At 58.5% G+C, this 12,373-nt stretch overlaps 1 protein-coding gene across 1 annotated transcript; it reads right to left on the minus strand.

Moving 5' to 3' along the window:
- Nucleotides 1–53: 53 nt before the first annotated feature.
- RBPMS (RNA binding protein, mRNA processing factor) lies at nt 54–12,078 on the minus strand. Its single transcript, XM_027906491.1, has 9 exons — nt 11,970–12,078; nt 5,993–6,070; nt 5,756–5,794; nt 5,600–5,662; nt 4,689–4,839; nt 3,908–4,038; nt 2,215–2,284; nt 905–1,010; nt 54–284 (listed from the first exon to the last, which is right to left on the minus strand). The coding sequence occupies exons 1-7, from the start codon at nt 12,030–12,032 to the stop codon at nt 2,222–2,224; spliced, it is 588 nt and encodes a 195-aa protein (XP_027762292.1). The 5' UTR covers nt 12,033–12,078; the 3' UTR covers nt 54–284; nt 905–1,010; nt 2,215–2,221.
- Nucleotides 12,079–12,373: the final 295 nt, after the last annotated feature.

A 12,373-nucleotide genomic window follows, 5' to 3' on the forward strand; every position in this document is an offset into this window, starting at 1 on the left:
TTTTTTTTTTTTTTTTTTTTTTTTTTTTTTTTTTTTTTTTTTTTTTTTTTGTAGTCTGCTTTCGTATGATTCTGTTTGAAAAGTTCAAACACTACAACAATGCCTGTCAAACCATGCTTTCAGGAGCAACACACTCTTCCTTACAAATATACAGTGTAAAAGAGGAAAATATTATTACTAGGTAATGTTTTTCTTTTTTTTTCTTCTAGGAGAGCAGATGTGTGATAGAGGCTGTGGGAAAGTCTTGGAGGAATCCAAACTCGTGTGAGGTTTTTTTTTCAAGCCTGTAACAACAGAGAGAGGTGTTAAAAAAAAGGCAGCTGTGACGGAGGAAAAAGGGGCTGTGATTCATCTCTCTTCCTTCATGGGGAAGCTCCTGTGCAGCAATCTAGGGGAGAGGGAGACTTGTTTTGGAAATCTGTGCCTGGACCTCACTCTAAGGACAGGGAAAGGCAAGGTGGGAAATGCCTGTGCAGAGAAACTGTTGGCATCCCAGGTGTAAAAGGACCCCACTGGTCCCAGTTTGCTCCTCCCAGTGTGGCTGAAGCCCCTGGGGTTTGAACTGGGAAGCTGAGAGTTAAGTTGAATTTTGCACTTAAGAGGAATTCAGTCTCTGTTGATCCAAGGCAGGAAGCGAGGACGGAGATGAGATTACCGGGGGTAATTCAAAGCTGAGAGGCATTCCTTGGCTGTGGAAACCCTCGCCCCAGATAACAGCGATAAAGGCGGCAATGGCAGGGCCCTGGTTCCGGCAGGGCAGCAGCGGGAGCGGCAATGCCACCCTGCAGGGATCAACCCCAGGCTTACGCTCACCTCGGGGACATCACGTTGGCTTCCTCACCCTTCTGCCCCCTCCCCAAAGCTGCCAAGCCCATGGGACAGCCGGACCCCACCCCGGCCTTACCAGCACACTGTGGTCCGGCGGAGAGCACGTCACCCCAGTAGCCGCCTTGGAAGACTCCACTAATACCCACAAGACTGACTGTAGGCCACCATCACACACCTGAGACCTGCGGGAGGACACAGCGGAGGGTGAGGGACGCTGGCACTGGGGGCTGAGGTCGCTGTGCTGTGGGGAGAGGTGGTTTCACACAGTGGTCAGAGCCAGAGCTTCCTAAGGGGACAGTTTTAACCTCAGCCCTGCCCTGATGGGCTCCAGGCAGCAAGTGCAGGACAGGGCCAGGCTGGCAGCAAAACCCTTGCCTGAGCTGTGCCCTTCTCAGGTGGAGGAGCCTGGCAGGGAGCCGGGAGGTCCCCAACCCTCCATCCTCGCTGCCCACTGTGGCTACCAGTGTTGCTGTGGGCTGGTGGACCTGTTCCAAAGGATTCACTCGCCTCCCCTTCCCAAATATGGCTCTGCTTACATTTTATCTGGAAACATTGGCACGGTGCATATTTTGGAAGAACCACTGGTTCCCAAAGCCTCGCTGCTCCCTATTTTTATCTGCTGGGCCTAAAATAGCCGGTAAGTTCTTTGTGGATCCAAGTCTGGGTCCAGCTGCAGCCAGGGCTGGGCCTCCTGCCCTCCCTGGATGAGCGACCATGGGAGCATGGGCAACCGATACCAGAGCTTTGGGCATGGAAGCAGGAGGCTTCCCAGCAGGGATCAGCAGCGTGCAGGGATGATTACCAGCCAGGATGGTCGGGGTGGGCTGGGATCACGGGGTAAAGCAGTGCTCAGCGTCCACTGAACCTCTTTCCCCTCTTCCACTTGGGTCCCCTTTGTTTATTTATCCACAAAAGGCCGAGTTATTTGCAGAGCATGTCTTGCAAGGCTTTTTCCATCTGAAGAGGTCCCAGATGGAATCGGATCGGTCCCTCCCTCCAGCCAGGCTGCTCAGTTGAGGCTGCGCTTCTTGTTTTGGCAGCCCCACCACCCCAGGCTGCCAGGAGAGTTTTCTTTAAGATTTAATGAGATGGTCGTGTTGGGGCTGCCTTCTTTTCCATCACTACACCCCCTCCCCAGCAGGATGCTTTTTTCATCCTGCCCTGGGACATTTGGGAAAGTGTAGGGGTGAGTGGTGGCAGGGACATCCCCTTCCCGGGGACAAGGAAGGCAACTGGACTTAAGGGTGCCTGCTGGAAATAGTCTGGCCACCCACCCTGAGCTGCTGGAGACCCCAGGAGTCATGGGGTGGGGGGAGGAGGCCAGGGTGAGGGTGGAGGTGTATGCCAGCCAGCACAGGAGGATGGGACGGGATTGGTGGCACTCACCCGGCATTCAGCAGAACTGACGGGACTTCCAGCCCTGAGAACCAGCCTCGGAAGGAGGGAGCCAGCGCATCTGCAAAGGCAAAGGAGACACGGGGTGAGAGGGGGGTGACTTCCCACCCTGGCAGGATCCAGCTGCCTCTGGGCTCCCCTTTCCCAGCCTTCCCCAGGCACAGGGTGGAGGGAGGTCGGAGCACAAGCAGTACAGCCGTCCCAGCTCAGGCTGGGACAGTAACACTGGGGCCAAGCACAGCCCCCAGCATCCCTGCTTCCAGCAGGATGGAGCTGGGATAGCAGCACCACAATCCCACTGAGCAGGAGTGATCTCATCCCTCGCAGCTTCTCAAAAGCCTGCTTGAAACAGGGCGGAAAACATCAGACGCCAAAACCCAGCACATGGTGCTCAGTGCTCTGCCTGATAACACCAAGTCAGCCCCCACCCATTCCAAGGTCCTGGTCTCTGCAGGATCCAGCCAAGCAGCTCCAGTTTGGACAGTGGCACCTGTCTCCCGTGCCCTCCACCAAACCTTCAACACTGGCAGCTGCAGGGGGGTGGTGGGAAAGGTGCCACCACCGTGCTTCCCCTTGTGATGATACTGCACATCAGGTAATATTTCTTCTGTCTAGCCTCCGTTTCCTTCGCTGTCGCTTCCCCGAGCAGGGCAGGTGCTGCTTGTTAGCAGTTATTTGACAAGGCGTGTACGTAGCTGCAATAATATTTACTGCTGCTCTTCCTATGAGCAGCAGGGCACGAAGAGCTGGAGTTTCATCCAGGGTTTGTATGCCGAGCGTTTTTCCACACCCTCCCACTCAAACCAGCCCCTGGCTGCTCTGGCTCCCAGCAATGGTGGCTCTGGATAACCTGGCTCAGTCTTGGTGGGCCAGGGCCAAAAGCCTTTTGGAAGCAGTTTATCCAGCTAGTCAGTTTCCGTGTGCTTGTTTCCTCCTGCTCGTCACCAAGTCGGAGCCAGCAGCAAGGAGCAAAAGCCGGGATGATGTCCGGTGTGGATGCTGGGGAGGCAGCTGCCCATTCCCCCTTCCTGCCAGGGGTCTTTTCCTGGCATCCCCATGGTGTTGCAGGGCTGGCACTGCAAAGAAATCCTCTTCCTCCTCCATCTCCATTTGTTCTCTTCTTTCCCCAGCTCCTCTCCCAGGCGGATGGTTAATTTTTAACAGCCACGTGCTGCCATGGGGGGCCACCGGCGTTGGCAGCCGGCAGAAAGTGTTTGTGACAAGGCAGCACCTCGTCAATAAAAGATGGATCCTCCATTTGTGCTTCGCTTCCCTCTCCTCCCCATCAGAGCTGCTTGGCTTCACGCCCCATGTCCGACACACCACATCCCGGCGATGCTCCAGGGGCTCTGGAGCCCCCATCTCACACCGCACCGGCAGCCAGATGGCAACGAGTGATGGGAATGGTCCAGACACGGAGAACATGCTCATCTATCCCTCCCTCCCTCCCCGCCTGCCCCACCACGGGCGGCAGCAAAGGTAGGAAGGCAGAGAGAGGTGTTTGGGGAAAGGCAGGACCCCTGCCAGCACTCAGCTCCATCGGGGAGCCGTCCCTAGGTCTCAGGGGGCGGGGAGTGAGTGCCTGTTAGCCGGGCAGAGGTTAGTGGTGCGGCGGGCACCGAGGGGGAAGGGGATCCAGGGCGGGTGGGAGGGTGAGCAGTGGTGGTGGATGGGTTGGAATTACCTGGGCGTGCAGCGAAGCGGGATAGGTGAAAGCAGGAGGAGGTAGAGCAGGTGCTAATTCCGCTGGGTACAGAGGGTACGGCCCCCACACTTCAGGGCTACTGGGGTAAAGTGCAGGCACTGTGAGCTCATCTGCAAGAGAAGAAGAGGGAGAGTTAAACGGTGACCACAGGGCTGCCACCCCCGCCATGTCCTTCTTTTTCCCCCGAAGCAGGAGAAGAGCTTCCCCCGGAGAAGTGAGGGATGTCACCGCCGAGAGCTGACCCGCAAAGCTAAAATAGAACTGGGGTCATCATCTCCAAAAGGTTTAGTGATCCCAGAGATCCAGCAGAGGAGAGAATGTGGCTCAAGCCTGTGCACAACAGTGAGGTGAGGAACCGGTGCCCACGCGAGAAAAGCTCTTCCAGAGGCAGAAACAGGTATGGAGCACTCCCAGCAGGACATTGCTGAGGCCTCTGCTGAGACCCCAGATGTGACAGGGAAACTCCCCAGCACGAAGGAGCAGCACCTTAGGCTTGTCCCACTCCCAGGCACTGTGCCAGGCTGGCTATCACCTGTCCCGGGGTCCCCTCCTCTGGGGACTCCTGGCAGCAAGTAGGTGCCGCTGCTTCCCATTGGACCTGGCATTCCCCATCGCCACCCGCCCCACCACGGTATCCCTGCTCCTACCAGCACCCAGCATGACATCACATTCCCTGAATAAGGCGTTTTCCCGAGGATGGGGGCAGCACCCAGTGCCTGCCACCCCAAACTCTCCCGGCACTGCAGGCCCCGGTACTCACAGGGCTCCCGGGCGATGAACTGAGGTACGGCGGTGGGGAGGGGGGTGCTGGGATTTGGGGTGCCCACCAGCTTGCTCTTGGCCATCTTGGTGTTGGCCTTGGCGAACTCCAGCCGCAGCGTCTGGGGGATCTCGGGGTCGAAGCGGATGCCCTGCGGGAAGGGAGGAGGCGGGGAAGGCATGGCGGGTGGGCGAGCGCCGCCGCGTGCCGGCCCCCGCAGCAAAAATAACTCTTCCCCCGTTATTTATGGGTTTTTTCAACTTCCAGCCTTGAAATGAGCTAATTTGCCGGGCCCCGAGGCAGCTCGCATTCCTCCAGCATCTTTAGCATCGGCACCATATTTGGCAGTCAGCATCCCGCAAGGCCAAGCTCTTATCCAGAGGGATTAGCGGAGCCAAAGAAAAGAAGTTTTACATTGAAAATGAAGACAGGGAAGAAAAAAACAACCCCAAACCAAAACCCACGGAGAACTGGTGAGGAATCGGGAGAACCAGCTCCACATGATTCTGCCTCTGACTATTTCCAGGTAACCCCACAGAGGTAGAAGGGAGCTGCTAAAAGAAAGTGATATTTGCTTTTCTTTTGCAGATTTTGCTGGGATTTTTCCTGCTGAACAAACAGGAGAGGCTGGGAATGGTGCCTCTCGCTTGTGTTTGTATCTAAGGCTCGAATCCTGAGGGTTCAAGCCCTCCTGAATGGCCCTGAGAAAGGTGAGAGGGATGCAGCCCCCTGGGAGGGAGGATGCGGATGTGAGAAACAACGATGGGATTGTCTGGAGGGAGGGGGATGCTATGGGTCCGGCTGGCATGGGAGCTGCACATCCCCAGCGTGGAGGAATTCAGGTAGTATCTGGAGACAGGAAAACAAGGGGGAAAATGGGAAAATGGAGCAGCCAGGCCGGGCACACTCACGTTCAGTGCGTTCTTCGCCGCCTCTGCCTCGGAGCGGCTGTCAAAGCTGACGAAGCCCACGGGCTGTGGAGGAAGGAGAGGAGCCCTCAGTCAGGTGGGGAGCAGAGGGGACCCCCCTCACCCCAGGGACTGGTGGTGCCAGGGAATGGCTCCTACCTGCTTGGAGGTGAGTTTGATGAGAGACCCCTCGTACCCCTGCAAGGAAAGGATAAAAAAGGGTGTTTGGTGGAGAGCCTCACAACTAAATAATAATAACTGAATAAACTGACTGAATTAGATTATGGGGGAGGAACCAGCGGGCTCCCAGATCCCAGTAAGTTGTTTGGAGCCATGGGGCTGGGGCAGGGGTCAGCCCCACACTTCCAGCCCCCCTTTCCCTTCCCAGTTTGGTACCTTAAAGGGTCTGAAGAGCAGGTAAAGTTCCCGGGGCTTAATGTCCAGAGGCAACCCGCTGACAAAGAGTGTCCTCACCTGGAAAAGAAGAAAGGAGGTTCCTGGGGATTCTCTTCATCCCTACCTTGGCTTCCTGCAGCCAGAGGGACAATGCCAGCCCGAAGGGAACCTCCTGAGCAGCCAAAAGCCTTAAGCCACAATTGAGTGATGCAGAATTTTTGGGAGGAATGTGCCCAATCCTTCAGGTAGCCACAGAGGAAGCTGCTAAGGCACCATGGAAAGGTAACAGAGACCTGTCCTCACCCCACAGAACGCTCTCTGGGCTGAAAAGGCTTCCAGCATCCCAGCACCTTCCTACCCTCAGTCTGGCAAAAAGGATCTGTCCCGGCATCCCCAGCAGATCCCGGACTCTGCAGACAATGCCTATTGTCTCACTTTAATTGCAGCAGCTCATTAAGGACTTAGAGAAGCAAATCCCAACTCTTCTTCCTGGAGGACTGGCCCTGGTTTGGAGGGGGCTGGGTTTAAGCAGCTTGTCCCTGGTTTGTAAAAGTCACATTTTAAGGGGGTTTAACCCTTTTTCAGTGGATCTAATGTTTGTGGTGGTGCAGCATCCTCAGAGCTGGTGTGTTTGGCAGAAATCCTGCTCCCACCAACCCTGAGGCAGGATGTGGGGCTCCCCAGGGATGGGCAAACCCTGTGCTGGGATGGTTTTGCTTTACAACCAGCTCATAACTGGTGGAGCAATGTGGGGAACTGGATCTCCTCTCAGTTTCCCCCCTCCTCATCCGCAAAATCTCATCCGAACACTTTGGGCTGGAGGAGAGGAAAACTTTGATTTATTTTAATTTATTTTCTTGGCCAGGCACCCTGCCTGGCCCATTCCCTGGGAAAGAGACCTGGGAAACTGCCAGAAACAGCCAGCCCAGGCCTATTCTTCTGCTGACATTTCTTCTTTCTCTTGCAGATAAGCTATCTCCCCCATCTCCCAGCCTGGGAGCAGCAAACATTCCTGCTTTGTGGAACAAAACCTCTGGCTGACCTGTATCTGTTAAATAACAAAAGGTACTCGAGCTGTTTGCATATAGCCCTTGTGCCAACAGCCCTGGTGATACCCATCCTGGGTACCAGCATTATCATCACCATTATCATCATCATTCCTGCAGGTACCAGCATCCAGACCGGATGGGATCAGCACAGGGGTGTCCTCACCCCTTCCTGAGCCAGGGCTGCACGCAGGCACAGCCTGGTACCCTGTCCCCTCCAGTGGAGCCATCCAGAGTGGGCTGGAAGCCCCCCCAAAGCACCTTGGGGGACCTCTGCCAGATTTTTGCTGTATCCTGAGACGAGAGGCTGATGGAGCATCCCAAGGCATTCAATACTGCTCTGCCTCCCCATGGAGACAATGCCCATGAAATTCAGTGTGAAGAAAGCAAATTTATCCTTTCCTTGGGGAAAAAATATTTCCTTTCAGACAGGTCCAACTAAGCGTGGCTGCTATCCAGGGAATTGGCTCTCCGGACGCATCCACCTTCCCAGCTGGGTTTGTGAGCATCCCTGCATGGTGTCCCCTGTCTCCATGATCCCTGGAGCAATCCTGGCAAGCTGGCTTCCCATTTCTCCTCTCCCTGGGGAGCTCCATGAAACACCAGAGGTGTTGGTGACAGCTCCGGGGGGCGGGTAGGGGGTGCTGCCAGTTTGCAGCATCCCTGAAATCCAAACCCTACAAGCCCAAACCTGCCAGATCATTTATCCCCAAAGCCACATGGGAGAGAGATGGGAGAGAGAAAAGACCCCGAGGAACCCTCCGAAATTCAGCCCCGCAGAAGAAGGGCTTCACTTCCATAATGATTTGTTTTCTTTGGAAGTTCAAACAGGGGTCGGCCAAGTTTGAATCCGTAAAATTACACAGCGGCGAGAGGGAGAAGGGCTCCAAAGGATCCCCCAGCTGGTTTCCAGCCCCAAAAGGCCTGGGAGAGGAAGGAAGGATACAAGCACGTGGGTGCTCCTCATCTGTACCCCACAAAACGGGCCTGGGGTATATTGAGCCACAGGGATGTTTGAGCAGGTCCTATGCAAACAGCATCCTTTCCCGGGGTAACAAGCAGGTGAGACTGGCAGAGTAAGGGAGTTTCCTCAGGGATAATCCCAGCAGGCTGGACGGATATCCTTTTGCCAAGGGAAGGATTTTAGCGGAAATATTACTCCTGCCCTTAAATGGAAGGGGAGCTTCGGCTCTCAGGGAGCTGCTCCGGGTTTTCCTGTGCCAAGAGATCCCAGGGATTCAGTCACCATCCTCTACCAGAAACACTCTCAAGGCAAAATCCTGCTCTGGAGTGGGAAAATAAAAAAAGCCTTATCAGCCAGCAGTCAAGCGTATGCTCTTCCATGGGGAAAAATGACCCCTTCTGGCAGGCGGATGGGGCGAGGCGCCTGCTCCCAAGTGTCTCATGGGATGAGACAGCTCCCAAGCAAGGATTAGTGAAGGGCGCTGGAGCATGGGATTCCTGCAGCCCAAACACACCCCCCCCTTTTTTTTTTGGACAGCCCGAGCTGTTGAGTTTCAGTTCTGCTGTACAAACATTTTTCAGTTTCTTCTTGGTAGAGCATTTCTCCATCTCTCCTCCTTACCATTTGGGGTGAAACCAAAGGGTTTTTCTCCAGGTCAGAAGCGCCACTGTTTGCTCTGGGAAGCTGCTGGCCACGGGTGCAGCACCTCAAAGATGACCACCTTGATTTCTTTCCATGGGGATGGCAGCTATGGGACAGCATGAGGAGCACTCCTTCCACAGTCCTCCTCTGCTCCTGCTGCTCCACACCACAGTTCCCAGATTTGCCAGGGCTGCAGGATCCCACCTCTGTCGCCTTGCTCCTAGTTTGTCCCCTCTTGGCTTTTACTGTCCCTGCAGGAAGTCTCCTCTTCATCTCTGCTACCTTCCCTCAGAAGCTGCCTCCATCCCACTTCTGGCCCGTCCCTCTCACCTCTGCATGCCACCATCCCTTTCTGTTGTCCTTGAAATTCCATATCCTGTCTGGGGCGTTTAAGGGATGATGGAAAGAGTCTAGGGGGGGTTTGCTGGGACGGTCAGGGATGGAGACATGCAAGGAGAGGCAGGGCCTGGGCCAAGAGGTGGCTGGGGTCAAGGAGGAGAGGAGCATGGATCGAGGATGGCCCCAGTATGGAGAGATCCATGATGGGGCAGCCCTCCTCCTCCTCTCTGGACGTTAAGCCACAGATAAGGTTCCTGAAGGTAAGGAAGCACCAGGGAGATATTACCCTGCCTCAGACCCCCATCAGACGGTGGTGCCCCGAGGGATGCCGGGCATCCCGAGGGATTGCCGGGTGTCCCACCAGCACGGTCATGGTCCCCTGCCCCTGCCCGAACCACCCCCGGTAAACGTTAACGGGCCGGGGGGGAGGCGGGAGGCATCCGGGTGATTCATCCACGAGGCATTTAATCGCCTCCTTCAGCTCCGGCTCCCGTCCATCCGTCCGTCCGTCCGTCCGCCCCTTCCAGCGGGGCTCGCTTTAATTCTCCACCAGCCGATTATCCGCTTGACTGCCCGCCGCCGGAGAGGCACCGCCGGCCAGCCGGATCCCGGCGGGAGCGGGAGGGCGATGATGGCACGGGGCTGCCATGGAGCCAGGGAACAGGGCGAGCAGAGCTTCCCCCCACACCCCATTCCCGGCAAAGCGGGGTGCTGCCCCCCCCCGCGCGGCGGGGTGCATTCCGGCCCCGCCGGGATTAGTCCTGGCGTAAATACTCTCTTGGCTAATGGAGCGTCTTCCTCGGCTGGGTTTAGATTCCCGGGCTGTGTGTACGCATGCCTTCAGCCCGCAAAACTCCCCGACATAAACAAGGCTGAGGCCGAGGGATGCTGGCTCCCTCCGCCCGGGGGAATGCGGGAGGACCGGGATCAGCCTCCCGGCCTCGCCACCCCGTAGCCGCTTGTCCGGAGGGGCGGACAAACGTCCGGCCACGGACAGGAGGAGAGGAACAGCCCTTGGGGAAGAGCGAGTCCAGAGCTGCTGGGGCTGGAACGAGGAAGCGGCGGAGGAAAAGGCAGCGAGCAGCCAAGGGAGCAGATGGGGGATTGCAACAGAGCGGAGGAGCGGCGTGATCAGGCGGGGGGTCACACACGGCCCTGTCCCGCCCCGACTTGGCTCCCAAAACCCTCCGGACCCCACGCTTCAAGGGGGAAAGGAAGCAGGAGCACGGAGGGATGAGACACAGGGGCCACAGGGGAAAATTTTATCCACGCACTGGGCACGTTCCCCCCGAGATACCACCCCTGGGGTTCCCTCCCCAGGCCACGGTCCCCCGGGGTGAGGGATCTGGCATGGGATGGGAACGAGGGCCACGAGCCGGGCTCTCCGCAGCCGCTCCGCTACCAAATAAGGCCTCCGCCGAGCCTTTTACATGCCGTTCTCGCCCGCCAAAGTGACGTGACCGCCTTCCCAAATTGTTCTGACTCCTCCGTGGGGAACCCCCTGGCTCACAGCTCCCTTGTGGGGACCCCGGGGGGGGGAGGCGAGAGGGATGGGGAGGCCACCTGGGGTGCCAGGAGCAGGCAGGAGGAGCGGGGCTGAAGTGAGCGCTTTTCCCACTTGGCAGCACCCTGACTGACCTCCCCAGGACAGGGGCTGCTTCTCACTCTTTTTTGGGGGGGCAGGAGCCCGGAAGGCAAGCCCTGGGAGGGGAGAGGTGCGGCGCAGTAGCCGGGCAACCCCCTTCCCCTGCGCTTAAGCAAATACTCGACAGCACCGGCTCTTCCAGCCCGGGCTGGGAAAAAACTCCTGCAGGGAAAATACCTGCCTGGCACCGGAGGAGCCCGGCTTGGCCATCGCCCTCCTAATGTGTTCCCGGCACAGCGGGTGACCCTGGCACCTCGCAGCCGTCCCCTCCAGGGACTCCCCACGTCCAGCATGGAAAGATCAGGGGTTCCCCAAGGGCAAGCAGTGCCACAGCCGGCCCCTGGCCCCCTGGATGCAGCCAGGGGGGCACATGACGTGCCGTTGGGAAAGGCAACAGGCCTCCACGGATGTCTCCCACTGCCACGTTCGGCAGAGCCACAGCCGCGGGACCCGGCAGCGTCATCTCCCACACACCCCGCGAGGCCACGAGTGGAAAAACTCCCCATTATTTAGGAAACTTTTGGAAGTTTGAGGCCAGAGCCACCTCTGGAACAAACAAATGAAGGTAGGCAACAGCAGGCGATGGAGCTGCGCTGATCCCAGCGCTGGCCATCAACCAGGGACCCCAGTACAAGCTGTCGGGGACCTGCCGGAGCAGCCCGCGGGGTGGAGGGCGAGAAGGAAGAGGAGATCCCAGATAGGAATTTTCTCGTTCTCACCCTCCCAAAGTCCAAATTCCCATCTCAAGGTCACGGGCAAAACCAGGAACTTTGCGGCTGGAACGCAGAAAGCCAGCTCTCACAGTGGCGGAGCGTGGGGTTGGTCTCCCGTGGGGAGATGTTTCGGACATCTTTGGGGGTGAGACCCACGGGAAGGGACGCGTAGCTGCTGGATGCACATTACCCACCGGCACCGGCAGCACCAGGCACCGGCCCCGGGACCAGGGGGAGCCTGATTTGCCCCCCCACTCCCCCGCGGAGCTGCGTGTCTCGAGTGGAGCTCCCCGTGCCCGCAGGTCCCCGCCGGGGAGGCGGAGGGGCGTTTGCGGGGAGTCCCGGGGGGATGCAGGCGGTGGACGGGGGCGTCCCCAGGAGCGGGGACGCGCTCCCTGCCGCTCATCCCCGTCCCCCCGCAGCAGCCCCGCGTACCTGGAGCCGCGGAAGCCGATGAGACCCCTGCGGCGAAGACCCCCCCCCCTCCCATCCTGGATGGGTGGGTGGGTAGGTGGGCACCCGCGGAGCGCAGCCCCCGGGGATCGCGGGTGGGGATGAAGATGCCGGACCACCCCCACCCCCCCAACCCCCCCGCCCCAAACCCCCCGTGTGTGTGTCCCCCCGGTACCTCCTCCTCGGGCAGGCCGGTGTCGGCGGGGCCGCCCTCCCGATCGGCGGGGAGGTTGCTCATGGTGCGACCGGCCAGGCTCTTCGTCCCGCCGGCGGCAGCCGCGTCCGGGCGGGCGGCGCTGGAGGCTGGTCCCGGCGGCGGCGGGGGGGCCGGGGCGGGGCGGCGGGGCCGGGGAGGGACGGGGCGGGGGCGCGGCGGAACGGCGGAAGGCGACGGGGGACGCGGCGGGATGGAGGGGCGCGGGGTCGGGAGCTCGGGAGGTGGGACATGGGACGCGTGATGCGGGGTTTTGGAACTCTGGACGCAGGGGTAGGGAGATGGGACACAGTCCCAGGAACGTAAGACACAGGCTGGGGACACTGGACACAGGGTTGGGGACACTAGACATAAGTCTGGGGACA

This window comes from Empidonax traillii, unplaced genomic scaffold, assembly GCF_003031625.1.
Source record: "Empidonax traillii isolate 1590-97213 ecotype Southwest subspecies unplaced genomic scaffold, ASM303162v1 scaffold1301:size135188, whole genome shotgun sequence".
NCBI classification, from domain to species: domain Eukaryota; kingdom Metazoa; phylum Chordata; class Aves; order Passeriformes; family Tyrannidae; genus Empidonax; species Empidonax traillii.

What these genes read in the sequence shown, in the direction of transcription:
- RBPMS (XM_027906491.1), bottom strand. Translation starts at nt 12,032, where the DNA reads ATGAGCAACCTCCCCGCCGATCGGGAGGGCGGCCCCGCCGACACCGGC. An exon ending in CCGGCCTGCCCGAGGAGGAG is followed by an intron (nt 6,071 to 11,969) that starts GTACCGGGGGGA and finishes CTTCTTTTCCAG; the next exon opens with GTGAGGACACTCTTTGTCAG. An exon ending in CGGCGAAGAACGCACTGAAC is followed by an intron (nt 4,840 to 5,599) that starts GTGAGTGTGCCC and finishes CCCTTCCCGCAG; the next exon opens with GGCATCCGCTTCGACCCCGA.